At 38.2% G+C, this 26,993-nt stretch overlaps 1 protein-coding gene across 6 annotated transcripts in view; it reads left to right on the forward strand.

Moving 5' to 3' along the window:
* pcdh11 (protocadherin 11) overlaps nt 1-26,993 on the forward strand; it is a 202,984-nt gene that overhangs the window by 95,722 nt on the left and 80,269 nt on the right. For 3 of the 6 annotated variants that reach the window (XM_036127608.1, XM_036127610.1, XM_036127611.1), the window contains 2 exons: nt 15,729-15,764; nt 17,069-17,140. In XM_036127608.1, coding sequence (XP_035983501.1) covers nt 15,729-15,764; nt 17,069-17,140 — 108 coding nt within the window. The remainder of the gene's footprint in view (nt 1-15,728; nt 15,765-17,068; nt 17,141-26,993) is intronic. The other 3 variants (XM_036127609.1, XM_036127612.1, XM_036127613.1) reach the window with 1 other exon arrangement.

A 26,993-nucleotide genomic window follows, 5' to 3' on the forward strand; every position in this document is an offset into this window, starting at 1 on the left:
GTTGACGTGGAGCTGCATGGGCAGGAGAAGACAGTGCTTGTTTTCTGTCCTCCTAACTGACTTGGCTAATGGCTATGTTATCCAAAACATTTGTTTACAATTGCTTCATTAAGACTGATTATATTAAATGACGAAGGACAGTAATCATTCTTAGCCCGTTCCTTTTAGATTTATTGTCATAAATGACAGAGACTGGAAGCATGCTGGAAATAAAACCACTGCTGGGGACCATATGCCATTGGTTACATTGGCATTTCTGTATGAAAATCATCAATTTAAATATTAACGATGCATCAAAATGTAAAGACAACATCCAAAATTAATTACTGTGCTAAACATATTGAAAAAAACTGGTCTGATTTAAAGTAATACCCACAATTACCACATGCAGATTATTGAGGTATTGGCAGTTCAGTCAGGTTAATCTTGGGTGTTTTGTTGCTGATACATGTACTGGTACATCCAATCATGTGTCCAGAGAACAGTATTGACATTCTCTTGTTCACTCACTGTCTATCTCTGGGGGGAAAAATCTTTGTGGTATCCTGGTTGTGGTCATCCTTTTAGCAGAAAGCGTTATGCTGCCGTTTTTTTTTGTAGCTGGATTGTATTATTCCAACTATGCTACCCCTGCTGGCAACCTCAGACAAATGTATTTTCCTATGTGTGTCACCTTTTTGTTGATCGTTTTTACAACCAGTGCGTTGTTTAAATAGCATCAAAAAAATATCCTTAAGTCAAAAATACTTCAATAAAGATTGAAAAGTGGTGCATGCTGTTTTTAGGCGCATGGAGGCCCATCCTCTAAGGCGCATTCCACGTCAGATGCAAATCAGTGACCCACCCACCACTCCCTCGGGTTGTTAGAGGCCCAGATTTTGGACAGACAGAACAGACGGTTTGAAAGAGGAATGAAAGAAGCTATCTTTGTCAAAGAAGAAAAGCCAGCCATGAAAAAAGGGGATGATTATACTACTAACTCCCCAGTGTGTACAGCTCGGTCTTAAAACTCATTCCAAAGAGATCATATGAGCAGTCTGATGATAATTCAGGTGACCAAGTGCTCAATTTAATACAAAGCAATAGCCTCCAATGATCCAGGACAGTAACGGGTGGGTCATTGGTTTGCATCTGATGTGGAATGTGCCTAGGAGGATGGGCCTCCATGTGCTTAAAAACAGCAGTGCTTCACCTACAGGTTGCTCAAGTGCGAGGCACCAGAATTGACACAGATTGCTGGATGGGTGTCAGAACGTTTTTAGAAAAGTACTGAGCATAGGTCCAGTTGCCTACGACTTAAGACAACTGAGAATTTGCACAGGCAAAATTCAGAACAACATCTGTTTTCATTTTAAAATGTTAATGTTATGTTAAAATATAAACTGTGTTGATGTTAATATCCTATTGTGCCTCTTGGATAGAAGTATAAAGAATGTGCTTGAATATACTGTTGAGACTATATAAATCCACAGGCAGTAGTTGTACATGCATCCTACTTGGACAATAATTATATGTGTATGTGATCTTGTAATTAAATAAGTTTTTCTTTTAATCATGGAATTGATTAAATACATATAGATAAAAGTATTTACAATAAGAACTGTAGGCTTTGCACCCAAGAGCAGGCTGTTGTTGTCGGAGTGATGATTAAACTATTATCACTTTGTGTTGTTGGGTCCTCATTGGAATATATAATGGGGCCACAGTCATTTGGATTGTTAATTTTTCACAAGCTTTGTGAAATTTTATGCCCGTGGTAACATGTGAAGAATGACAGTGAATACATTTTGAGACCCAGATGACATCCGCTGAATAATATTACAGCTAACATCTGTGTGTTTAAATTTAAGACAGAAGCAACTCCCTCTCTGCAGGAGATCAATCCCATGGATGTTTCAGGAGTCATTAATCAGTATCATCATTGTGCTTTTTGTTTGTCACTGACTGACAGTGAGCCAGGCTCTTTGCTTCAAACACGATCTTACGATTCAGTGTGTCACTGCACATCACAATCTATGGACAATACCTCTGTCAGTTTGTATGAGGAATGCTGTCAGATGTTTCAGTGGGAGACAGATCAAACAGATGAACAATTCACTGTGCTACTGACTCTTGATAATGACGTTTTGACACATCAAGTGGGCTACCCATTCTCTTTTCCATATTTCCTTCTTGATAGTACACTTAGTGATCACTTTGTTCTGTGCACCTCCCTGTTTAATGCAGCCTTTTCCTAAGACACTGAGTCAAGCTTTTGTGACTCACTGTATTAACGGCCTGGACAAGTAGGGGTTGAGCAAAAAAAATTAACTGAGCATGTAGCTTGACATCAGTAAAAAGGTATTTACCTTTATTCCACTTGGCATCATTTTAGTTTAACTCCAGATGTAAAACATTATTATTAATGATGACACTTGCTTTTTTGAACTTGTGCAAAACTGTCCAAACTATAATTGTGTACAGGGAGACTTTTCAATGGCATGTTGGAATCTGACATGTTAAAACCGGGGAAAGTAATTCCATTAATGAAATTGCAAATTCAGTGACTGGGCAAAGATTTTGCTTTGATCCCACTAAAATTTTCATGCCACAAACAAATTTACTATGAAAATGTAGCCACCACAGTGCTTGTCTCTGCCAGAGGAATGAACTGGATCGAGGTGCTGCTAATTTGATTCAGTTTAGCAATCACATTATATCAGTAGGATCATTATCATCCATTGTGGTGGTGAAAAAAGAGGTGAATGAAATAAATCCATAGCAGATTACCAAATGTGTTAATCACTCTGAATGTACAAAAGTTCTCATAATCTAGTGTTACTTCTAAAAAGGGCCAAAGATGAGGCCCTTAATCAAAAAGGGCTGGATTTAGACGTAGAAGACCTACTACATATTTCTTGAAATCCACACAGAACCTTTCAGATGTGTTTGAATAGTACAGGTTGTACAAGAAAATTAAACTGAGGTCTCAAGATGATAAATCCCTGGATTAAGACCACCTCTGCCGCTGTTGTACTCTTGCATGCGGGGATGGGTGTATCAAAATGCTTACACCAAAGAACACCTTGTTTGTCTCTCAGAAACAAATTCATGAACTTGCAGTTCATGAATTTGACACCCCGTGAATAAGAATTTGGTGGTCTCCCCACTTGGCTAATTGGGCATCAGCAAAGGGTGTACCAGACTAACAGCCTTTGTCCCTCCATGGGATTCTCTGACATAGATTTCTATTTAGGATTATGTTACATTTCTATTTATGATAGATAATTTGGTGGTTTACAATATGGAATATAGTTGTTTCCAAATAGTAGACTTTAGGTATACTAATCTCCAACCCCACACAAATATACAAATGACTTGTCTGAGTAAAAGTATAAACAAATATGTCAGTTTTCTTTCTACCTCAGAATTTTTCGAACTAGATATTAAAGTGATGTTCTTGTTTATATTCTCTTGACTATATATTTAAAAAAGAAAAAATATACTGAATAAACAAAAAAACATTGTTGTGCCTATGGCAGACTAAATTTAAATTGAGAAATATGTGTTTATCTTTTTTTATCTGATTAATACCAACAGGGATACCGAACATATAAGTTAGAAGTTGGCCAGTGTGAGATTGTAACAGCATGATAACCAAAATAAGAATGCTGGCACCAGTCTACAATGCTCTGGATCCACCATCTGCACTGTGACACATCTTCATCTTTGATTAGACCGACTATTGCAGAGTCATCAGAGAACTTCTGCAGGTGGAAGCTCGGTGAGTTAATGGCAGTGTATGAGGTGAACAAAACGGTGCCAGCACAGTTCCCTGTGGTGCTCCCGTACTGCAAATCAGCCTGTCTGAAATACATCCCTGTGTCCTCACATACTGCGGTCGACCAATGAGGTAATCCAGTATCCACTGGGCAAGTTGGTGATCCACTCCTGACTACTCCAACGTGTCCTTCAGGAGTCCTGGTTGGATAGTGTTGAACACACTGGAGAAATCAAAGAACATGATCCTCACCATGCTTCCAGGATGGGCCAGTACTCGGTGCAGCAGGTAAATGATGGCATCATCCATCCCGATACCAGGCTGGTAGGAAACTCACCAGGGTTGAGGATCAGCCTCTTGAGTGTCTTCATCAGTTGTGACGTTAGTGCAACCGGCCTGTAGCTACTGAGGTCTTCGGGGTGTGTGGTGGGCACTGGCACCATACAGGAGGTTTTCCTCAGCTGTGGCACTTTCCTCTGCTTCAGGCTGATGCTAAAGACGTGCCTAATGATGCCACACAACTCTTCCGCACAGCACCTCAGAAGCCTGGAGCTGATGCCATCTGAACCTGCAGCCATTCCTCAGTTTGGTCTTCCACAGAATGTTCCTCACCTGGAGCGTTCATAAAGGACAGGGCGGTGGAGGGAGGCTCATTAGTGGAGTCATCTGAAGCGGAGGGGGTGGATGACAGCTGAAAGCTGAAAGATGTGCAGTTATGGGTGGAAGAACAGGCAGGTGAGGGTGCCTGCAGCATGTTAAGCTGAGTTGGGGAGGCTGGCTGGTCAAACCTGAGGAAGTACTGGTTCGGCTCATTCACCCATCTCAAGTCACCTACAGCCTGGACATTCTGTTTGTGACCCGAGGTGTTTTTTAGGCTTTTCCAGACAACTGAATACACTGTATTCTAAACAGCTTGCCATCTAGCTTATTTTAAGAGTCTACACTTAGATGGCAAGTTCTTGTGGGTCAAGTCTACTCTGCATATTCAGAACCAGAACCAAACATGGTGAAGCAGCTTTTAGTTTGGATGCCCCATTTATCTGTTACAAACTCCCAGAAGACTGTAAAATTGCTGAAAACCTGAGTTCCTTTAAATCAAGGTTAAAAACCTATTTGTTTAGACTTGCCTTTAAGTGTTAATGTTCAGTTCAAACTGTTGTAGTTAACTGAAACTTCATCAGATTAAGTTTGTAGTCCAATTTATCTTGACCGACCGCTATTATTCCACTACAATATGCTTTCCACTGTATGTTTTCTTTCCTTATGTTCTGTTTTTGTACAGCACTTTCACTTGTTGTGTTACTGAAATGTGCTATTCAAATAAACTTGTCTCTCCTTTCCTTCTCTCAGTAAGAAGGGTCATTTATTTTCTATACATTGTGTGCCAATGGGTTTTGCTGGTAGATTTGTTTTAACTAGCCAATGTAGTCTATTCTTTCTATCCATCCATCCATCCATCCATTATCTAACACGCCTATCCGGTGTGGGGTTGCGAGGGGTGCTGGTGCCTATCTCCAGCTGTCAATGGGCAAGAGGCGGGGTACACACTGGACAGGTCTAGTCTATTCTTTAAGAAAGGTAAAATGTAGCAGCACCAGGTGAGGGAGGGGCACCTTACTTCTTTCATAAAAAAGAAGAAAACACTTCTTTCTGGGGTCTTATTAAAAGGACATTAAACTGCAGGAAAAGTATGACTGACAATTTAAAACAGAACTTCATAAAACATTGGTGTACCTTGATTGTGGTAACCACCAGTTACCTAGACATAATGAAGCAAAGTTCTCAACAGAACCAATTGTGACGTAATATCCTTTGCAAACGTAGGGTTAAGGCTTAAGAATTTTGTCCATAAATTAGGTGTGTAAGGGTTTATCTCCTAAGAAAACAAATGGATGTATGAATTCAAGCAGAAAAGCACCACCTTTAGGTCAGTGCTTGGCATATTTATGTTAAGGCTTTTCTCTATAAAAACAACATTATTGCTGACCAGATGTAACCCTTTATTCTGTTTTTTTTTTTTTTAGAAGGGAGTTGGGTAGCAAGATAATGTGCCATCATTTCAAGATGGTTCCAGGAAATTACTTTAGTTTCCTCCAGTGGTACGTATACTCCCCATATCAGAGCCCAATAAAACACTAGCGATGAAGTGAAGTGGAATGTTCCCTGCATATGTGGCACTGAAAAACAGCAAAAAAAGAAATAAAAACCCTTATACTCTCAACTTTTCTGAATACTTCAAAAGAGAAAGAAGAAAAAAAATAACAAAGGGATGAATGAAGGTTTCCATTGTACTACTTTGGTATACTTAATAAAATTGTCAATGAAGGTATTAACAATACTGCTAAAGGTCTACGCTTCAGTCTGTTACCCCCGGCTGAAATACTCATTCCCTTGCTTGGGTTCTTAACTTAGAAACCATGACATCCGAAATTTGCATAGTGGTGCAGATCAATGTAGCTCTTAGAGGATTCTGTGGCACTTATTCAAAACAGCTCCCCCTTTTTTCACCCCCTGTGTAGTCTGTAGCAGAAAAGAGTGAGCAGGCAGTGAGTGATGTGGGTAAAGAAAGTCAGACACCTCCTTAGTCGTAGTCAGCCTCAAAGAGCATTGTGTCATGTTTCTTCACTTGGTAAAGTACCAGCAACCCGCTCCACATCACTACTGAGTCAGTGCCTGTTTTGCGTTACTTGATAATGTTTGATGTCGGGTGAGATGAGAAACAGTAATGGCTTGGTAAAAAATAAAAATTAATCTCTAAGACTAGTAAGGGGTTTTAAATCCTGATTTGGGAGCATGAGTGATTTAGAGGAGGTGATAATTATTGAGTTAGATGTCACTGTGTTATGAAGGATGTCCTTCAAGCTTTTTTTCCTGAATTCCAGGGGACAGCTTGACAAACCTCACTTTGAATTTGGCTGAAAGCATGTCTAATTGAATTTTGATACGTAATTAAATCAAGCAATAAATCAGCCCAGATCCCACTGCAACTGACAATTCAAGACTCCTGAGCACCGAAAGCTAATTATGATGAAGTTATTATCTCGGCCAAAGGGAGTTCTCTGAATTGCTTCCCCTCTGTATTGTGTGGAGTCTTTCCTACTCGTACATACTCAACCTTGAAGAAAGGGCAGCTCTCGCATGATAGGACTGACGGATCCCATAAATGTCGCTTGCGTGGATTGTAATGTGTCCTCGCTGATGCGCCATCCCACCTAAAAGCAGGTGATTGCTTCTGCGCTCGGAACAGAGGGATGTTTGCCCGCATACACATATTAACACGCCAAGCCGAAAAATAATCTTATCTGTTTGTAGTGAGCAATTAAGGCTGAGAGTAATTTCTGTCAATAATCCCTCGATGTGTAGGAAGTGGCTATATTGATTTAACATGGATTTAGAGCATCATCCTCATCATCTGGTTCCCAGTCTCATATGGTTAATCAATTACATCCCCTGTGATTTGAGCATGCCTTCAGACGCCGTGCTCGGCGCATGTAATCTCATGACATAGGGTATTAAATGAAGTCTAATTATAACTTTGCAGCTATGTGTCACATCACACCCATTTTAATACCTTCACTAGGAAGCAAATTGGTGTGTCTGTAAATCAAGGTGTTGTACTTTGATTCAGCACAGAGCAACATTTACATTTTTTGTCAAGCCTATCACATGATCCTTGTAAATAAACATGCATGAAAGAATAAAATATATTTTAATGATCTCTCTGCTTAAGAGAGATGCTGAGTATTTGAGGGAGAAAAGGGCATCATTTTCCACCTCTCCAGGGCTAAAACTTCCTGGTAAGGCTTTCATAAAGGAATAGTCCCCTGCAACAATTACTGCAGTGGTCTTCTACTGCATAATGATGAGAAAAGGGGAAGTTTTGTTTTTATTGTTTTTTTTTCCCCATTCTAAATTTGCCTTTTTTTAATTCACCCAATTTGTTGGTCCAATTGAAACAGCAAAAGGTTAGAGTGTGGAGTAATTAACAGCAGCTAGCCTAATGAAATCAGTAGGGGATGGTACACTGGAAAGATCAATACCTCACTAAAAGTGAAGCAAGAAAGAAGGTTTCCAGGGGAAACATGTATATACAGACCACTTAATAATAATAAGCTGAAGAAAAGGCAACAGTGTGTCTACTTGTAAATCAAATCTGGTCTGGACACAGTGACATTATCGGCATCTTGTAATTCTACTGAAGGAAAATTAGTGTTTGTGCTCGCTCAAGAAGTTTACAGGATTTATACAGCTCTCTGTGGTTTGCTGAAAGGGTTTTCCTTTATTGAATGTCAATAGGAACATCAATACACCCTGGACAACAACACCAATGCAGAGGTAAATGGCTATTCTATTTATCTGAGGCTACACTTAAGTATATTGAAGACTTTATTAGCCCCTTTTGATGAGGAGGTGTTTTGTTTTGCAACAGTTTTATCACTCTGTCTAATACAGGCTACACTCGCCAGAAGTGCAAGGGATGCAAACCTGAGCTCTGCTTTGTGTGTCTTGGCCAAGACATTACTGTTTCTTGTCTCTGTGCAACATAAGCAGATGGCACACACGTCCAAGGTCTCCACTATTTTATTATGCATGCGTATGTCTGAATTTGCTTTGATTGTGTCGTGGCTTTCCTGACAATGGTCACTTTGCTCCAATTGATAGAATTCAGACGCATATTTCCTCATCTGCAGGGAAAACTCTTGACAGCCAATCCATGTGTTTTTCCACAACCTTCTGTAAACAGATTAGATGGTAAACTGTGACTGCTTTGACATTTTGGCATAATGAAGTCTAGCAAAGTCCTGCTTTACAATTATTTTTGAAAACTTTATGCAGAAAGAAAACTGAAATGCAGGAGACTTAGGTGAAAATAACCAATGAACCTTAAGGGTAAAGTCAACAAACTGTCTTTGATGTCCATTCCTCGCTTTCTGTATGTGGCAACCGTCAAAGGTGTTTACACTATCAAATAAACTGTTATGTAGGAGGCTGTAGAGACAGGAGTAGCAGATCTCATTATGTTACAACCATTAGGAGCATGAGAACCCCAGGGATTTGGTTGGGAGGGTGGGGGTGGGGGGTTAAGGCTTTTAGTGCAGCTTGAAGTTATTACATCATGATAAATCTTTAAAATAATTTTTTACAATCAGTATCAAGGTAGCCTGGCACATTTTCACAAATATTGTCATAAGACAGAGCTACTTAGGAATAAGAGTGTAACACAATGCGGCAACCGTCTGGGCGGCACAGCTGTGCCACTGGACTAAAGCGAATGAATACAGCAGTAAAGCAAAGACCGTATAGCATCCAGCTTTCCTGAGCTCAACTTACATGGCTCAGTTTGTAAAATGGTTATTTATAGGCTATCTTTATAAAAGTTGGGGAGATTTCCTGGCATTTAAGAGCAAAGTAGACGAAACCCTAAAATGCAAACAGTCTGCAGTACTTTTTGTTCTTTAAAATGTACTTGAACATAAGGCATTTCTTTTAAATCTGTAGAGTCTGCTAGTAATTGAGTTTCCTAATAATTTGATATATCCTAATGGTGAGAGACATAATTTTAGAATTGATCCTACATTTTTCATGTTGACTTTTAACTCACTTCTTGGCCATTACTGCTGGGATAGCATCAAATGCAGTCCCGATTCATACAAAAAGAAAGAAAAAAAACCCAGTGAAACAGGCCCTTGTGGTAGTCCCAAAATCAGAAAGTGCAGTTTAGATACAAGCTAGCAACAATATTGGAGATGTATCCACTTCCTATTGATGGGAGATGTAAATAAGCAATAAAAAATTGCTCAAGGACAAAATCACATAACCATTTTTGTGTACACCCATGTACATGGATGTACAACCTGGGTGGTTAGCCATCTTGCCTATTTAAAAAATGTCCAGTACTTGCATATTTTTCTGATAATCTGCAGCCTTACATTTCTTTGCTCAGGTTTGATGATCATGTATTGTTGCTTGTACAAAGGTCCAGGCTGCTACACAGATGTAATCCACCCATCACAGTTGCTGCCACTCAGTTGTGGACCCAATTACCCCAGCATAAAAGGCAGAATACTCTTGTTAAATCTTGTTTTAAAACAAACCTGTATTAACCTTTAATTTATTTTCATTAATTTATATTTTTTCTTATTTTATGCATGGACTTTAATAAGTAGTTTACTTTTATCATCTTTGGTGTTTCACTGTTTTTAGGTAGAGCACTTTTGTCATCTTTGGTTGCTTTTAACTGTGCTTTATAAATAAACTTTTTTTAAGTTTTTGAGTTTTGTAAGCCACTGAGAAAATGTTAATTGAAAAAAAAAATTTTTTTACATGAACTGAGAAATTTTAGATATTGTGGGGTCGTTCATTTTTTATTTCTTTAAACTTTTGCAGATTAATTCTACCCAGCAAACAAAGCAATTTTGTTTTGTTTATTTGTGTTTCTTTTTATTTAAAAAGAGGATATATCTGTATATATATAATTATTTTTTTCCTCAGTGTGATTGGTACATCTTTAATGTAAATCTTTGAGTCTGGATATATCACTAAATATATACCTGGCCTGGACACAATCTCACACAGTTGTTACTGGACCCAATAGACTTCTGACCTATGTTCTCTCAGTTGGAACAGAAATGTATTTTGACAAATTTTGATTATTTTTATACTCTATAAAAATACTCTATAAATTTATATATATATATATATATATATATATATATATATATATATATATATATATATATATATATATATATATATACTGGGTGTGTCAGATTTATTAGCTCATATCCAATGCTTAACTGAAATATTTTTTAATATCCTGGAAATGAAGAAAATGGGCTCATTGTCTAACATGCTGCATATCTAGTTTCCACTGTAAATGTAATATTAACTACCCCCACTCACCTACGCACAGTTGGATTGCACTTTTTCTTACCTTTGCCAAGGATTTCTGATTATTCTACCTCTATGGCAAACTGCCATGCAGTGGTCCAGACCTTTACTGGTGAAGAGGAGTTGTTGCTGCACTTCCAGTTCATACTAGAGCTTAAATTCCTACTGTAGTCAGTTCACTCATCAGTTTACTGCAGAAAAAAAATATAATCACTTCAGTACACTTTCTTGTAACATGTAGTAATGTTACAGTATGTATTTGCTGCAGTGTATGTGCCTTTCAGTCCCATCTGCGTTCAGTCTTATATATTGAACAGCCATGGTATCTGAAAAGTGCAATAAATTCGGATAGAGAAACAGAGCACAATAAGGTCTGGTGTTTTTAATCAATTATTTATCAAGTATTTTAATGATCAGAGTGCATGGGGTGATCAAAGGCAGGGCTTGAGCTTCACTGCCTTTGCTCGCTAAGACATCTCTCTGTCCTTTGATGTGGTTCACCAACAAATACACTTATCAAAACCATAACTCTCTCCCTGGCTTGGATTTGAGTGCTTTGAAACTACTAATTTTAGAGAAGTACATCACAGAGAAACACAGAGAGAAGGTCACTGACCAACCAAAACTACGGGAAAAAAAAGGAAAACTTGCATTTATAGTCTCTAACAATAAGATGTAGAACAACTACTTTGAACGCCATTTAAATACGAGACCTCCATAGGTCATCTTTTCAGAACCCTTATGTACATTATCATATATTTAATTGGTTGGCAACGTCTCTTACAGGAAATATATGTCACAGGATGTTGAATAAAACATTGGTTACATAGGACACAAATGTCGGATGGCAGTTTCAAGTATAAAATTATGTTGCAAAAGGCCTGTCAATTGATGCAAATGAGAAACTATTCATGTGGACCTGGCAGATGTTATTTTCAAATATGCAAAAAAGTAATAAAAATTGCATGAATCATTAATTTTGAAGTCAAAATATTGGTTGGTCAAGAATAAATGTTTATCCTTGTCAGGCATTATGATTACTGGTGTTCAAGCCTCACTTTCGGTCTGCCAAAGAGAAATGTACATTGAAAGTTATACAATTTTAATGACCAAATTCAAGACTTTAAATTACTCTCTCCTCGTGCAGCCTTGTCTGTGTGTGAAGTAGAGATATACATGCATACAGAAAATAGCCCGACAATGGATATAGCAGTAAAAGCAACAATGTCTGCACTAGAGGAATGACTCAAGGACAGTAGATATTCGGCTTGTGTTCTAATCCGAGCCCTTTCCAGTTCTAGAAATTCACATATCCATTAGCATTTTAGCATAATGCATTCACAGACATAAATAAATGGTAAATGGCTTATACTTGCATAGCTCTTTATCTAGTCTGACGACCCCAGAGCACTTTACATTATAGTCAGTCATTTACCCATTCACACCCTGACGGTGGTGAGCTATGTTAGCAGCCACAGCTGCCCTGGGCCAAACCGACAGAAGCAAGATTGCCATATATCGGTTCCACCAGGCCCTCTGATCACTGCCAGCAGGCAATTCGGATGTGTCTTGCTCAAGGACACAACAACAGAGAAGGTTCGAGTAGGGGATTGAACCGGCAACCCGCCAATTGCAGGATGAAATCCCTAACTCCTGCACCACTGTTATCCCAAACAATAATACAATTGTTTGTAAAACACAGAATAACAAAGAGCATCTAAACTAAGACACCACACGTGGCATCAGAGAGTATTAAGAACGTTCTCATTAAAGGTTGTTTCATTTGTCTGAGCATGGATTTACTTTAAATAATTTTTTTCCAGTGTTTTCTGATTTAACCAACCAGACTGTTTAGCTTTGAAAACGAGTTAGGGTTTGGGGATGCTCGTATGTCATGTGTCGGTAAAGGGTCCAAATTACAAGTAGGGCTGCCACTATAAAATATTTTGGTAAGTGAGCACTACATTAAATATTCCCTTGATTATTATATTAATTGAAGACAGTACATGTACTAAACCAGTGTCCATGGAATGAATATTCTTTTATGAAACATTTAAAATGCTTCTAAAATATCTGGCAAACATACCAATTTGGCAATAATTTAGCAGTCAAGTCAGCTGCTTTTGTATACTTGTGCATTTACCCATAATTTTATCATCAGGTTTAGTTGTAAGTTGAGTATGCTTTACATTTGTGACACCACAAGTATTTTATTTCTTGCAGTAGTGTAATTTCACTGATGATTGCTCATATAAGTTTGACATTACATTTTTCTACTAAAGATATTGTATGTGAAATGAGTATGATATTTTGTTTTGATAAGTACCCAGATTATATAAATTTCATTTTGTACCACTTTACTAAGAATCTTGTATCTTGTTTCACTGTCTGATGCAAATACATTCAAGTTTCAACTGAAATTAATACAAACCTTATAAGATTTATATATACCATTGCCATAACGGTTGCCTTTGGCCCACTATTATGGCGCAATAACACGATTCAATAAATAGTTAGTTGTATGGAAAAATACCTTGTAGAGAAGCATTTTTGCCCTCGCTCTATAGATAGTGTGAAATACATCAACATATGAACAAAAAGGTGTGTATTTACGACATAACTTTCCACGTCAAAACAACTTGCTTATTTTCCTTCCCCCCCCCCCCACAGTCCAGTTTTCTTCAGATTGTACATGCATGAACTTATGCACTAAAAAATATCTAAACTTAACTTTTGTTATTCTGGAGAGGTCAGAAAGATGTGGACAGATGCTACAGAATATTCCTGTGAGGTTTTTCAGCAGATAACTGAAAATGCATCGTTGTTTCTTATATAACTTTATCAAACAGGCTAAAGTTGGGTTTTTTTTCTGATTTTGCTGCAGACAAGGTCAGTACAGGTGGAAAAACAAGAAGCAGGTAGACTCTGACTCTGAAACATACAGTACCTTGCAGCAACATAAGTTGTTCCATAATGTTTACTTAATGCATACAATACATATTTTCTATGTTTACAGTGTATGAGTAGCACAGATCTTTGAGGTTTTGTGAATTATTAACAGATTAATTTCCACGTTATGGAGACAGGGAGCCAAATGATCATCCCATGGGTCTGGTGCATTTGACTACCTAGAAAAGTATTTTATGATATGTCTGTGTATATATGTATATGTATATTTAGACTGTGCCACGGATTCTAGATTGGGGTTAGGTCTGGACTTTGACTGGGCCATTCAAACACATAAATATGTTTTGTTTTAAACCATTCCATTGTAGCCCTGGCTTTTTATTTGGAGTTGTTGCCCTGCTGCAAGGCGAACCTCCGCCCCAGTCTCACGTCCCAGTCTAAAGTCCTCCAACATGGTTTCTGGAAAACTGCAAACTTCTTATGTTTTTTTTTTAACAGTGGCTTTCTTCTTGCCTCTTTTCCATAAAGACTACATTTGTGCAGTGCATGACTAATAGTTGTCCATTGGACAGATTCCCCCACCTGAGCAGTTCAACCAGAGTCACCATGGGCCTCTTGAGCACATCTCTCTGGTCAGTGCTCTCCCTGTTTGGCCTGTAAGTTTAAGAGGTTGGCCTTGTCTTGGTAGGTTTACAGTTATGCCACACTCTTTTCATTTCCGGATGATGGATTGAACAGTGCTCAGTGAGATGTTCAAAGCTTGGGAAATATTTTCATAACCAAAGCCTGCTTTAAACTTCTCCACAACTTTATATCTGACCTGTCTGGTGTGTTCCTTGGACTTCATGATGCTGTTTGCTCCCCAATATTCTCTTAACCAACCTCAGAGGCCATTACCGAGCAGCCGTATTTGTACTGAGATTAGATTACACACATGTGGACTCTATTAAGTCATTAGCAATCATCAGGCAACCTCTGAAGGCAATTGGTTGCACTCAGAGAAAAGCAGGCTGAATAGTTTTGAACACCACAATTTTCAGTTTTTTATTTTAATTTATTATATACCATTTTGTGTATGTAGAAAGGTTCAAGGGTGTGAATACCTTTGTAAGCCACTGTACATACATTCCAAATGAATTATACTCATAATCTAATGCCACATAATGCCAATCTGTCACAACCAACAGGAGATCAATAACATGCTTGATACCAAATGGAAATTATTTCATTTCTTACCAAATAAATATGAGTCCTGCCAGTACAATATAGTTTCCAGTTCCAGAAATTTCATATTCCTATTTAGTCGTTTGTTTTTCTTTTTCTCTGCACCATAAAAAGTATTTGTTTGTGGTAAATGGCTTTAGTGGCTATTTGATAGCTGTTGCTCTATTCCTCAGTCAGCAGCAGAATCCTGTGATGACCAATTGTAGTTGAAATAAGCATCGACATGAACTGGTTTCCGGTTCATTGTCTGACCGTTCCACTGTAGCAGTCCTCTTGGCTTCTCCCCCTCTGTCAAAGTGGGTATTTGCTGGCAGACCTCTTTTATTTTCTTTGCAAATAAAGTTGCATTTTTGAATTATTATGCACAGTACAAAGAAAATTAAATTGGTGATTAAAAATTAAACACCCTTATCTCTCTGTGAGTTATCTCAGTCCCCAGAGAGAGAGGATGCTATTTTGCAGGCTTGCGGGTGTCTTTTGTTCCCAATTTAGAAGCTTGTCGCTGTTTATTGTTAATTTTTGATGCTTCATTTGATATTCTGTTCACTTTCCTCTCTGAAATGCAGCGAAAACATCTTTATCAAAGAGTCAGTTGTATATCTTGTGTTGTGAGGGTGTAAGTTTGCCCCATCCTTTACATTTCTGAGGTGTAACCAACCTAACCTGTTATGTTGGGAAGCCACCTGAACAAGGAAGTGTACTATCAAACTCTCATTTGATAAAAAAAAAAGAAATCAATATTTACATAAATCCCTAGTTCAACCTTAAAACACGGTAAACTCACAAATCTATGAGGTTATTCATTGTGAACTCTGGCTGACTCCACCAAGACTGAAAGGTTCCCAGCACATTTTTGTTTGTTGGATCCAAGTATCTGGTTCCAAAGTACATAACTGAAAAATTAAAGTCTGACACTGATGCAAGCTGCTTGCTTTTTGTCTTTCAGGAAGCCTGTCAACTTGGCAAGATAACCTCAGTAAACGTAAGTTTAACATATGTCTCTCCCCTTTGTTTTTACATCCTCTCACTTTTATAGAAAAATTATATGTTTTTAGAGTCTCTTCCTATGGTTGAGGTGTATTATCTCTATAGTGTTTCATGGAAGGGAATTTCAATGCACCCATTATATCGTTGCTTGATTACAATGCTTGACTAAGCATGATTCATTGTTAAAGGGATAGTTCAGGTCTTGTGAAGTTGGGTTCTATGATATGAGAAAGGTTCATCTGCAACGTGAAAATGTTTCTTGTTTGAGTGAAGTACTTTTTAGGCCTAGTTTATTAAAAAAATAGAGTATATGAAATTTGTTGTAGTTTTCTATTTGTAATTATCCCCCATCATACAACATTGTGACATTGTCTAAATATTATCTCCATCCATCTATCCATCCACCCTGTTATGCAGATATATGCAGCAAATGTAGAGTAAACTTTGGGGCTGCACAATATCAGGAAAACATGTGATCACAATATCAAATGTGATATTGTGATACACAATGTATATTGTGATAGTGAGACTGATTATGACTCAACATTTTTCTGACTCTTTTCTTTATTTTCAATAATTCTAATATCCATTCCCTTCTCTGTGAGTTTTTGCATCTTAGCCACTAAACATACACATTGACGCTGACGTTGACATCAAGAGAAGAGTCCCTTTCACTCATCGAATATATTGTTGTCACGCAGAGTTGGAATGTATTGTACTTGAACCATGAAATCACAAAATTGCATCCAAGAAATCAATCGCAATTGCAATTTTACGAACATTGATATTGCAATGATCACTGCAATTCGATAAATTGTGCCGGTCAAGTTGGTCATGCTTTAATATTGACACAAAATGGAAAAATAATTTACATGACATGTAGAATGTGAACATGAAAAACATGTGAACATTGTATGAGCAGTCATCGTATTACCTGCAGTAGTTTGCAGAGTCATCTCACCAAAACAGATCTCACAATTTTTCTAAAGTGAATTTTAGGGTCAATATTATAAGATTGTGCTGATCCAATGTCTAATACTAATATGTCTAACATTTTTCAAGTTTATACTATTTATCATTTGCAGAAGATAATTACCACATACTTTTCCAGTCTGCATAACAGATAACCATATTATTTGATGTAATAGTGTGAGAGTCTATAAAATAACATTTATAAACTAACATGTGTTAACAGCAGTAAAAACTTGGAGACTGGAGGTTTTTTTTTTGTTTTGTTGTTTGAAGATGGCAGAAAAATTGGCTTTTGGCTCCACTGACTCCACTCTAATTTGCCTTTAGCTTGACTCTCTGGTGAGAAATATCAGAAATCTTTCTTCAAACTGGGATTATTCAGACAACTATCTGCTGCAGGTAAGATTCTGACTGCTGTCAACATCTTTCAAAAACTCCATTTTAAAACATCTTAATTAAATCTGTCATTGCAACTTTGTTTTGGAATAGTTAACGCTGCAACAGAGTAATTAGAGACTTTTTGAGGAGAGGACACTTCACCTGAGACTGACTGGTGAAAGCTGTTTACAGCAATCAGAGTATTAATTAAATTGCAAGTATTTCATTTCCCTCTAAAAGGTGAAAATTTGATTTTATAAAACTAAAGGAGTGGGTCATATTTTAAAGTTCCTATTTTGTACTTTTTTATATAGAGAAAAAGTAAAAGACTCATTTTGAATTTCAACTCCAGCCATTGGTTTAGGGACTTAACACAAAACACATTTTACTTGAAACAAAAATAAACTTCTTTAGGCCTGAGATGAGGAAGGCTCCCATCAAGAATGAGGCATACATCCCATGTTATCTCATTTATGTATAATCTTTCCAATGGGTAGTAATTAGGGTGACCAGATGTCTCAAATTGGGCGGGAGTGTCTCGCGTTTTCAAGCCTTGTCCCACTGTCCCACCAACTGAAACAGTGTCCCACATTTGATTGTGGCTTATTAGATTCTGATAAGTCACAAAAAATATTCAGCATGCACTTTTCTGAAACAAAGAACGCAGAGCTGCAGTCATTGTCAGTGTAAGCTGCGTCAGCTATCAGTCATATGCAGCAGAGTCCCACCTCATGAGCAGCTGTGCACCTGGGATGCTCAAAAAATAAAATTACAAGGATTTTGATTCATACAGAGTATTGAGGAAACTACGTCAATTAAAAGCAACTGCAGCTACAACATAGACTGGAGAACAGTTTCTGACTGGTTGAGGCCAGTTGATTTGTGTTACGTTGTGCCGTATCTGATGGGGAAACGCGGCTCGATGTAACACGGGGTCGTGGGGGGACTGGTAACTATTTCCAGCAGTCAATGGGCGAGCGGCGAGGATTTCGGTTCCATCCTCGGCAGGTCGCCAGTCACAGGGCTAAAGTTTAACGGTTTTATTAAACTTTAAAAAAGTTAAGCAATGCCTTGTATAAACTCGTGACTTGTGATAATTCATTGTTGTGCAATAACAGGCAAAGCAGAGCTAACTTATTGTAATGTGCGATCCGTGTTAAATTAAAATGTATGACATCAGCATAGTGTTGGTTATGTGTCCTGCATTGTCCCTCACCACCAAGCATCCTATTGTCCCACGTTTGGTTATTTCAGATCTGGTCACCCTAGTAGTAATGCGACTTCAAGCTCTATTGATTGTGTGTTGTAAAGATGTATTGTATAAATGAGGTCCTTTCAGAAAGACCGCTGCATAAAGACACAACTTTTTCTTACGCTAGTTTTTCTTGGAAAGTTTGTGAAATTTATAGTACATCTAAGTGTGAAACAAACAGTGTTGGCATCCATGCCACTGTACATCATACATCTTTACGTGTACAGCTCAACAGTGCTACACACTTAAAACATCATTAAACCTCTTTGTGTTGTGGCATCTGACAATCAGACGCTTTTGTTCCATTTCATTCCCTGTTTCATATATTGTAGACTCTGTATTACTTACACATCGTTGAACCAACCTTAAGGAGGACATGTCATGCAAAAATCAACTTAGTCTGTCTTTATATTCTGTTTGAGTCATATCCTTTGCATTTAAAGAGATCACACCAAAACAGGTTGCTCTCAGAATATATCCACACAGAACCGAGTATTGTATCTGCACAGACAGGTTTGAGCATAAAGATGAAACCGCACAAAGCCGGATGAGCCCTAATAAGCGTTGCATACACCACACCAGTGAGTGCTGTGGTAGCACTTCTACAGTTGTAAAGAAGGAAGAGAAAGGAAGAAGAACGGGGAAAGAAAAACAACCAAAGCAGGAGACAGAAATGAGCCGTTTGTGTGCCGACCATTGACAAGGCGGTCTGCACAAATGTAGTGGAGGAAAAAATTATGTTAAAGTAAAACCCAGAAAGAATTTAATAGTGTGAAACAAAACCTCAACTCCGAGGTCCAGCTTTGTTGTTGTTTGTGTTAGCGCATACGTGATAATGGAGAGGCAAGGTCTACGTAGGCTCGCATGAGCAAACATGACAGTTTGTAACCTGTTATGCGGATAGGGGTATCCAGACGAAGCCGCTGCAGGGGGCAGCTTCAGACTTATCTACCCTGGGAGCAGGTTTCAAATGTAGTCGGTTTTATGGCCACTTCGTCTGGATGGGACCCCCTATCTGACCAGGAAGTTAGTTGGATATGTCCAAACCCAGCTTTGTCTGTATGGGGCCTTAAATGCATCCCCAGAACTGAGGGGAAGAATGGGCTGTGGGGCAAAAATAAGGATGAATTCAGACCAAGGAATTGCAGTTCGGCTTTATGTGGACCATAACTAACTTATTTCAATATGAAAAGGAAGGCCTTAAAAAGCACAATATGCCCCCTTTAAAACTTAAGACTGGGACTAATCTTCATATTCCAACAAAAAAAATGATTCTAGAATTACAGCCAGAGTCACAATAGAAAGATGAAAATAAATGCATGTATTAGAATTATCCAATCCAGGTTCAGACTTAAGTCCAATTGAGAATCAGTGTGAAGACATAAGAATTGTTCACATATCCCCTTTATCTTTTCTGACCGAACATTAGCTTTCGTAAAAGAAAAGAGGGGATACATTTGCTGTAGGTGCACGAGCTGGGAGAGACCTACTCCCAAGGAACTGTAGCTAATTGTTGTGAAAGTTGGTTCTGTAAATTGTTCACTCAATGGAGCTGAATAACTATATATACCACATTTTCCAAGTTTTTATTTGTTAAAAAAATTCAGAAAACCAGACAGTGTTTTCTTTCCACTTCACAGTTGTAGTGTTTTGTACACTGTGTTCATAGTTCATAAAAATCCAATAAGTTATCTTAATGTTTAAGCTTCAAACTTATAGTATATAGCTGTACATGTCAATAAAGTCTAGCTGCAGTTGTATACAAAATACTTGTTTTTCTTTTTGGCAATTAGTTTTGTCATAGTGGCAAAGCAGATGAGTCAATAGCAGATAAATTAATGAAAATTCATGTGATTTGTCACAAATCACCCAGCAATCTCTCAACGCCCTTGTCAGAATCACCTCCTTCACTCGTGTTCCCGCTAAATCATCAGCTCACCCACCAATGCATATAACCTAACACATATTGGGCTGCAATAGAACAACGTGTAACAGCAAAACCTCAGCTCCCAACAAATATCATCTGCTAGCAGATTCTGATGATGCACATTCTTGACATCACAGAATGCAGGGGGACACTTTGCTTTGGATCGAGGTATTCCTTTACATTTTGCTGCTTTTATCCCCCCCCTTCTTCTCTCTACATGTGTGATATCACAAATCACCATCTCCTATGAGCAGATTTATGCAGGTCTAGGTGTGCCCGCGAGGTGATCCTTATCTGAAATGGCAGAGCCAATCTCCCCTGATTCACTTCTAAGTGGTCCCTGTTTATCACTCAAAGTAAGGTGGTTGTCAGCCAAGTCCTTTTCCATGCCGCGCCGACTTCTTTGCTGTTTGGAGAGAGTGATAGTCAAGGTAAAGTGCGTAGTATAATAAAACTCAAAGAGCTGTGGTCCAGAAAAGGACAAGGTGGCAGGCACTTAGCCTCCAGTCCTCTATCTCAATGTAACGGACTCCTAATCTAGTAACCCGTGAATCCTGTCCTGGCTGTGTGGTTACTGGAGGTGTTTTGAGGTGGGGTGGAGGGGGGGGTTGGATTTTCTGGCATGTTACACGCTAGAAAATTGGCATGCATCTCTGCTGTTTATTTTATCTCTGTGTACATACTTCTAAAGGCAGTGTTTTGTCTGACTCAAAGGGCTTTGTTTGGTCTTGATATCTCTTACTGCAGCTTGTCTTTGCTTTATGGATTTATGGCAGCTTCTCTAAATAAGTGATCATGCTTGACAAAACCCTCACCTTGACTCCTGGCTGTTTGTTTTCCTCTGCTTTGTTTGTCTTAATGTTTTATTCACATCAATCATTACCACTGGGAGCAAAAGTTTTATTTATTCAGGACCCAATAATGGTATTTAATCCTAATTAATATTGTAGCTCTGAATGACTTGGTATTGAACACATCATGAAACCAAATTAGGCTTTTCTTCACATCTGGCGTCAGCTTGAATGGGCTTGAATAAACAGCAGCCTGGAAAAAAAAAAACAAAAAAAACAGGAAGACACTCCCTTTACGCAAAGTGATTATGTCCTAATTGTCACGTGCAGCTGTTTGTTCTAATAGATTCCGATTGTCATTGTTGAAGCATTTTTTTTTAAATAATTGCAATCACGTGGAGACAGAGTCGCGCTTTCCTTGTGGTGCTGCCAACCCTCTGTAGTGGGCCCCTTCTTTTGCTGGAAGCTGGGCAATGCTTTAGCACGCATCCACCAGCAATTTCAGAAACAGCTGCCAAAGCCGAGAACAAGTAGATATTTAGACTACTTGAAAGCTTTTGTAAACATGGCACTCAGTGCTGTGCGACTTGCCAGTAAGGTATCTGGCTCCATTTATATTTCCAAAAATGTTTTGTAAAAGCAAGAAAAAGATTCATTTTAAAGAGTCCATTAATTATTTTCATTTTGTTCTATTGAACAAATGATGAAAGAAAAATACTATTTCTCCCTAATGTCCTTAACAGGAACAGCACTACGTATAGATGTTGTTTCAGAGTTGTCAGTTCATAAGGCAGTATGTTTTATCGCCCACCCTTTTTTCCTATGTTATTTCCCTTATTTCTTATTCTCTTAACAGCAAATCTGTACAAAAAGAGATTTGTAGCCTCAGGATGTTGATGAATCAAGTAAATAGAATATTTAGCTGCTTGTTTCAACATCACGCGCTTTGAAAAGTGCTCACTTGAGCTCTCGGGGTGCTAATTGTGTGGATTTAGGTTAGTCGACCCTCTCTGATAGTGTTCAAATGAAGCTTTTTGCTTGGGTTTTTGGCAGCCTGTCCTTCATTAGAGCTTGAGTTTATTTTAATCTTTAACTCATCTGTTTCACCAGCCTCCTTTGTTCTAATTGAGAAACAATATATGCTTTATCAGTGCACTGTGGCGGCTGAGGGGGGAAATATGTGAGAACAGGCACATTTCGTCCTCCTGAGCTCAAAGAAGCATGTGTTAATGATGTTTTTAATTCGGGATTTGTATGTTGCTTGTGTTGCTATAGCGATGAGGAAAATTAAGATAGTCATTTGCGCACCAGCTATATTTGCTGTGAAAGACCTCTTATCAGTTTGAACAAGGCACAGAATAAAAGTTCAATGCAATAGGCAGGAATGCAATATGCAAGGCATAACATACATTGAGAATTTTACCTCTTCTATTGTGTGATGTTAATCAGGGAAGCCTGTGAATACATACTGTACACTACTTAGAAAAAGAAATGAAAGGAATATGATAAACGGTTTTCAGAACGACTCACAAATAAAAATCAGAAAAGACCGACATGGTGTCTTTGTAGTCAGCCCCCGCAGATCCCTCTAAATTAAAAAGCCTTCAAAAGTCACCAGTTTACTAATTAAAGTCCACCTGTGTGTAATGTAATCGCAGTATATATACAGCTGTTGAATGAAAGCCTTGGAGGCTTCTAAGAGAACATTAGTAAAAAAGGAAAATTATGGTGACCAGGAAAAACAGCACAAAAGTGAGGGTAAATCTAACCTAAAAGAGTGGCAAGACCATGACCACAGTTAAAAAGCCTTAAAAAAAGTACTGTTTAAAGTTTGCCACAAGCCATGGAGACGACAACTATGGAAGAAGATGCTCTGGTCAGATGAAGCAATAATGGGAAACGCTGTGTGGCAGAAAGCTAGCACTGCAAATCACCCTAAACAACACAACATACTTGTGGTGAAAATGGTGCATGCACTGTGATGAGACATTTTGTAGTAGGAACAGAGAAGCTGGCCACAGTTAATGGGAAGATGGACAGGGATGAGTGCAATCCTGAAGGGAAACCCTTTAAAAAGGTGCAAAAGATCTGAGATACTGCCAGAGATTAGGGCAACATGATAAACATACAGCCAAAACTACAAAGAAATTATTTCAATCAAAGCATATTCATGCGTTAGAAATGCTCCAAGTCCAAACAGCAATCTAATTTAGAATATGTGTCAAGACTTAAAAAGTCTTAAAATGTAGACATTCTTACTTCAATCACACCTTATTCTCAGTCAGACCAAAGGTGCTGACTGCACTGCAAAGTACTTACTCAGGGGGGGTGAATACTACTGATTTGTAATGTAGATATTTCTTGTAGGAATAAATAAATAAGTAAAACCCATTTTTTATTTTCCTGACACGTTACCTGATGGTAGAATATGTGAAAAAGTTCAGGGGAAAATAAATGCTTTTTGACAAGTTTTTACCTAATGGTAAAACGTCAAAGTTTTCTGTGTCCATCATAACTATGAAAGTATTTACCCGTGTTTGTGTCTACAATTTTCATCACAATATCAATGAGCCCAACCATGTGGTTCATTTGATGTAAGAATTCTTGACGCGTTATCACACGTTACATCATACAGGACCTGTTTTCTTTTCTACCTGCAAAGAAAGGTCGCAACATGAAGCCTCCAGAGAAATCAAAGAGCCCTGCACCGTTCTGAGGAAAACGCACACACTCATGTGATCCTGGAAACTTTTAGAAATCAAAGTCTCAGCCTATACACATGTTTTTTTTTTTTTTTTTTACCTCCTTTGTGCCTAAATTGGGTGAGCGGGAAAAAAAAAATTAGGACATGGTTCAACCTGTTAACACACATCCCATCTATTCTCAGGAAGAGTATCAGAGAGGTCCTCAATTATAAGTCTTGCAGTTACTTTATTAGCTGGAAAGTAATTCAATAGACTCAACAGACCAGAAGCAGTTCTGGGTTATGAGGTCGCTCTCTCAATTTCTCTCAATTAGTGCCTCTAATGACAAGATAAAGTTTGGTCATATTTCAGCGTTGGAAGCAGGTGACGATGATGGATGTGGTGTTAATCATGATACTCTTAATACATTTAGGCACTTAATACATTCTAAATGTACCCATCAACAAGAATAGCTGCTACCGCTCACGATAATGTTAGTCTTCTATGTTTGTGGAAGTGTGAGGAATGTGTCTCTGAGAACTAAGGAATTAGCTGTGTGGAATGCTTTTTCATCAACACGCTCTGCATATCCTGAAACAGTTATGTTTCCCTCTGGTGACCAGTAAATGAGCCGGTCAGGTTTTTTTCAAAAGAAACACGACAAAGTCAACATAGCAGCAACTGGGGTCAAGGGTTACACTTTGAATTGATAATTACATTGGTTTAGAGAGACACTGGGGCTTTCTAGATGTTCTTTTCACACACACATACGCACACATATACGCACAGAGGGAGAGAAGACAAAACAGAACACCATTGTTTCTCTCACCTAGCTCCAGTGATAAAAACATGCAGATAGTTTTGGAATAATGCGGCATTGTTTTGAGATAAGCTTCCTCTGTTGTTTCTTTCTACTCCGTAGTGAAACGGAGGTGAGCGGAATTTTGACTGCAGTGCTCGACGCTTTCAGATATTACATTTTGAAATATTGAACAACAATGTTCCTCGCCAGAGGAGATATCTCCCTCTTTTTAAGCTTGGTAGATCTTGCTGTGAGGTTTCCATTTAAACCCTTTTATAAGAGAAAAAAAGCCCACTATATTGTTTATACGTTCTCCAATGGAATGTGCTTTCTTAGACAAAAATGCAGTTGATATGGCCAGCATGTTTAAATGCACACATGGAATGGATAGCTCTGACTTTGTACTGTAGGTATTGGAAAATTATTTAAAACAGTTATCAGTAAAAATATGTAGACATAAAGAAATGAAAACATACATTTAGATGTACCCAATGTACCTGTAATTTAGTGGTATGTGCACTTAAAGTGAGCAGCTATCACTAGTATTTAAAACCCCATCACACTTTCTGTGTCTGTCTTGTGTTTCAGAAATAATAATAAAATCAATAATACATTTTATTTATAATGCACTTTACATTTACAGAAAATCTGAAAGTGCTACACTCAATAAAGCAATCAATATAATAAAAACAGCAGACAACAAAATGCAGATACAATACACCAGTAAATGTAGTGGGTCCAATGATGGCAAAAAAATAGAAACTGGGTGAAAAAAAAACATTTAAAAAGCGATCGTTAAATGCATTGGGTAAGAAGAAAGGTTTTCAAGCCTGTTTTAAAGCATGTCTCAGTCTGTGGAGCCCTCGGATGTGGAGGCAGAGTGTTCCGCAGCCGAGGGGCAGCACAGGAGTGCATAAAGATGAATACATATTCCAGCAATGCCTTCCTGTGCAACTGATACCAGAGGATATTTAATATTAGGCCAGTTAAGCCAGGCTGCCAGACATTTGTTGTTTGGACATGTCAAATAATGGCGTCGCATAATCATATAACTCCTAGATGTAACATATTCCATAGAGATATCCAACTGCTACAGAATTTCAGTAAACTATTGCCAAATTTTGTAGCAATAAGCCAAAAAACTATATAGCTAATTCCCCACCACGGGGTGGGTCATTGATTTGCATCTCACTGAGAATATGCCTAGGAGGATGGGTCTCCATATCCTTAAAAACAGCAGCTCACCAACTGCAGGTTGCTCAAGAGGGAACCACCAGAAGGGACAAAGACTCCTGGGTAGGTGTCGAAACTTTTCAGATAGAAATGAGCGGAAGTCTAGTTGCCTTGGACTTAAGCCTCTTTGCTGTTGCGATGACCCGGATAACTGAGAATTTTCACTGGCATGTTGAAAGTGATAGAAATAGGTTAATGTATGAAGAGAAGAATTCCTACAGTTCTGAAATATCTTTCAGTTTGAGCAGTGTGTTGGATTATTGCTGAAAAAATCCCCTTTTAGAAGGACTTCCTCTCTAGACTGTGAGGTCTGCTCCAAAGTTTGCCTTAAGGAGTTAAAATTTTGGGCTTTATGAGGAAGTCTTTGCTACAGCCACAGTGAGAACGATAAGAACTTTAAGTGTAGAACCTCACAGTTTAAATAAACTGTTGCGGTAATGCTCACAAGCGGGTAGAGCCGAATAGAGCCCGGCCAACCCGAGCTGGTGTAATAGGGGCTTAAGTCTACCTTGGGATGCCAGGCCTGGAACTTAACCAGCTGCAACCAAAGCTTTTCTACAGCTCAGGTCAATTTGCTTCTTCACCAAACTGTACCCCTTTGTGTAGCTCCCTTTCACACCCACATACATTCATTCTGTATTCCTGTACTTAACCCTTGTGTATGAGTTTTCTTCATTTGACAGTTAAGGCTTTTAAAGACTTGTGAAAAAAATAACAATAAAACTCCTTAATTCTCCAATTTCAAATTAATTGTATGTTATTTTATGAAGATTTAACATTATACCCTATTTCCATTGGTTGTTTCTGTTTCTTGTTTGGGCCATTTGATTATCATCAAATATGACAGGCAGATAATGATTGAAGGAAATTACTTTAAACAATCAGCTGTCAATGCACAGTAGGCACAAATTTATACATGGTAACCTCAAAATGTCATGTCGCAAGCAGCTTCTTTTTGTACCCAACAATTATTAAACACACATAACATAGATTTGTTTAAGAGTAAAAAACGACCAAACTTCTAAAAGAGAAAAGAGGAAAAATTACCAGAAGCGATCATTAACATCAAATCTGGAATAAAGACTTGGGATATTTGAGAAAACATCTAGCATAAGTCTCTGTACTGTTTCAGCTTTACCACATTAATCACTAACCAGAAATACATGACTGTGAGTCCTCTTTGAT

The sequence above is a fragment of the Fundulus heteroclitus genome, chromosome 23 (genome assembly GCF_011125445.2).
Source record: "Fundulus heteroclitus isolate FHET01 chromosome 23, MU-UCD_Fhet_4.1, whole genome shotgun sequence".
NCBI classification, from domain to species: domain Eukaryota; kingdom Metazoa; phylum Chordata; class Actinopteri; order Cyprinodontiformes; family Fundulidae; genus Fundulus; species Fundulus heteroclitus.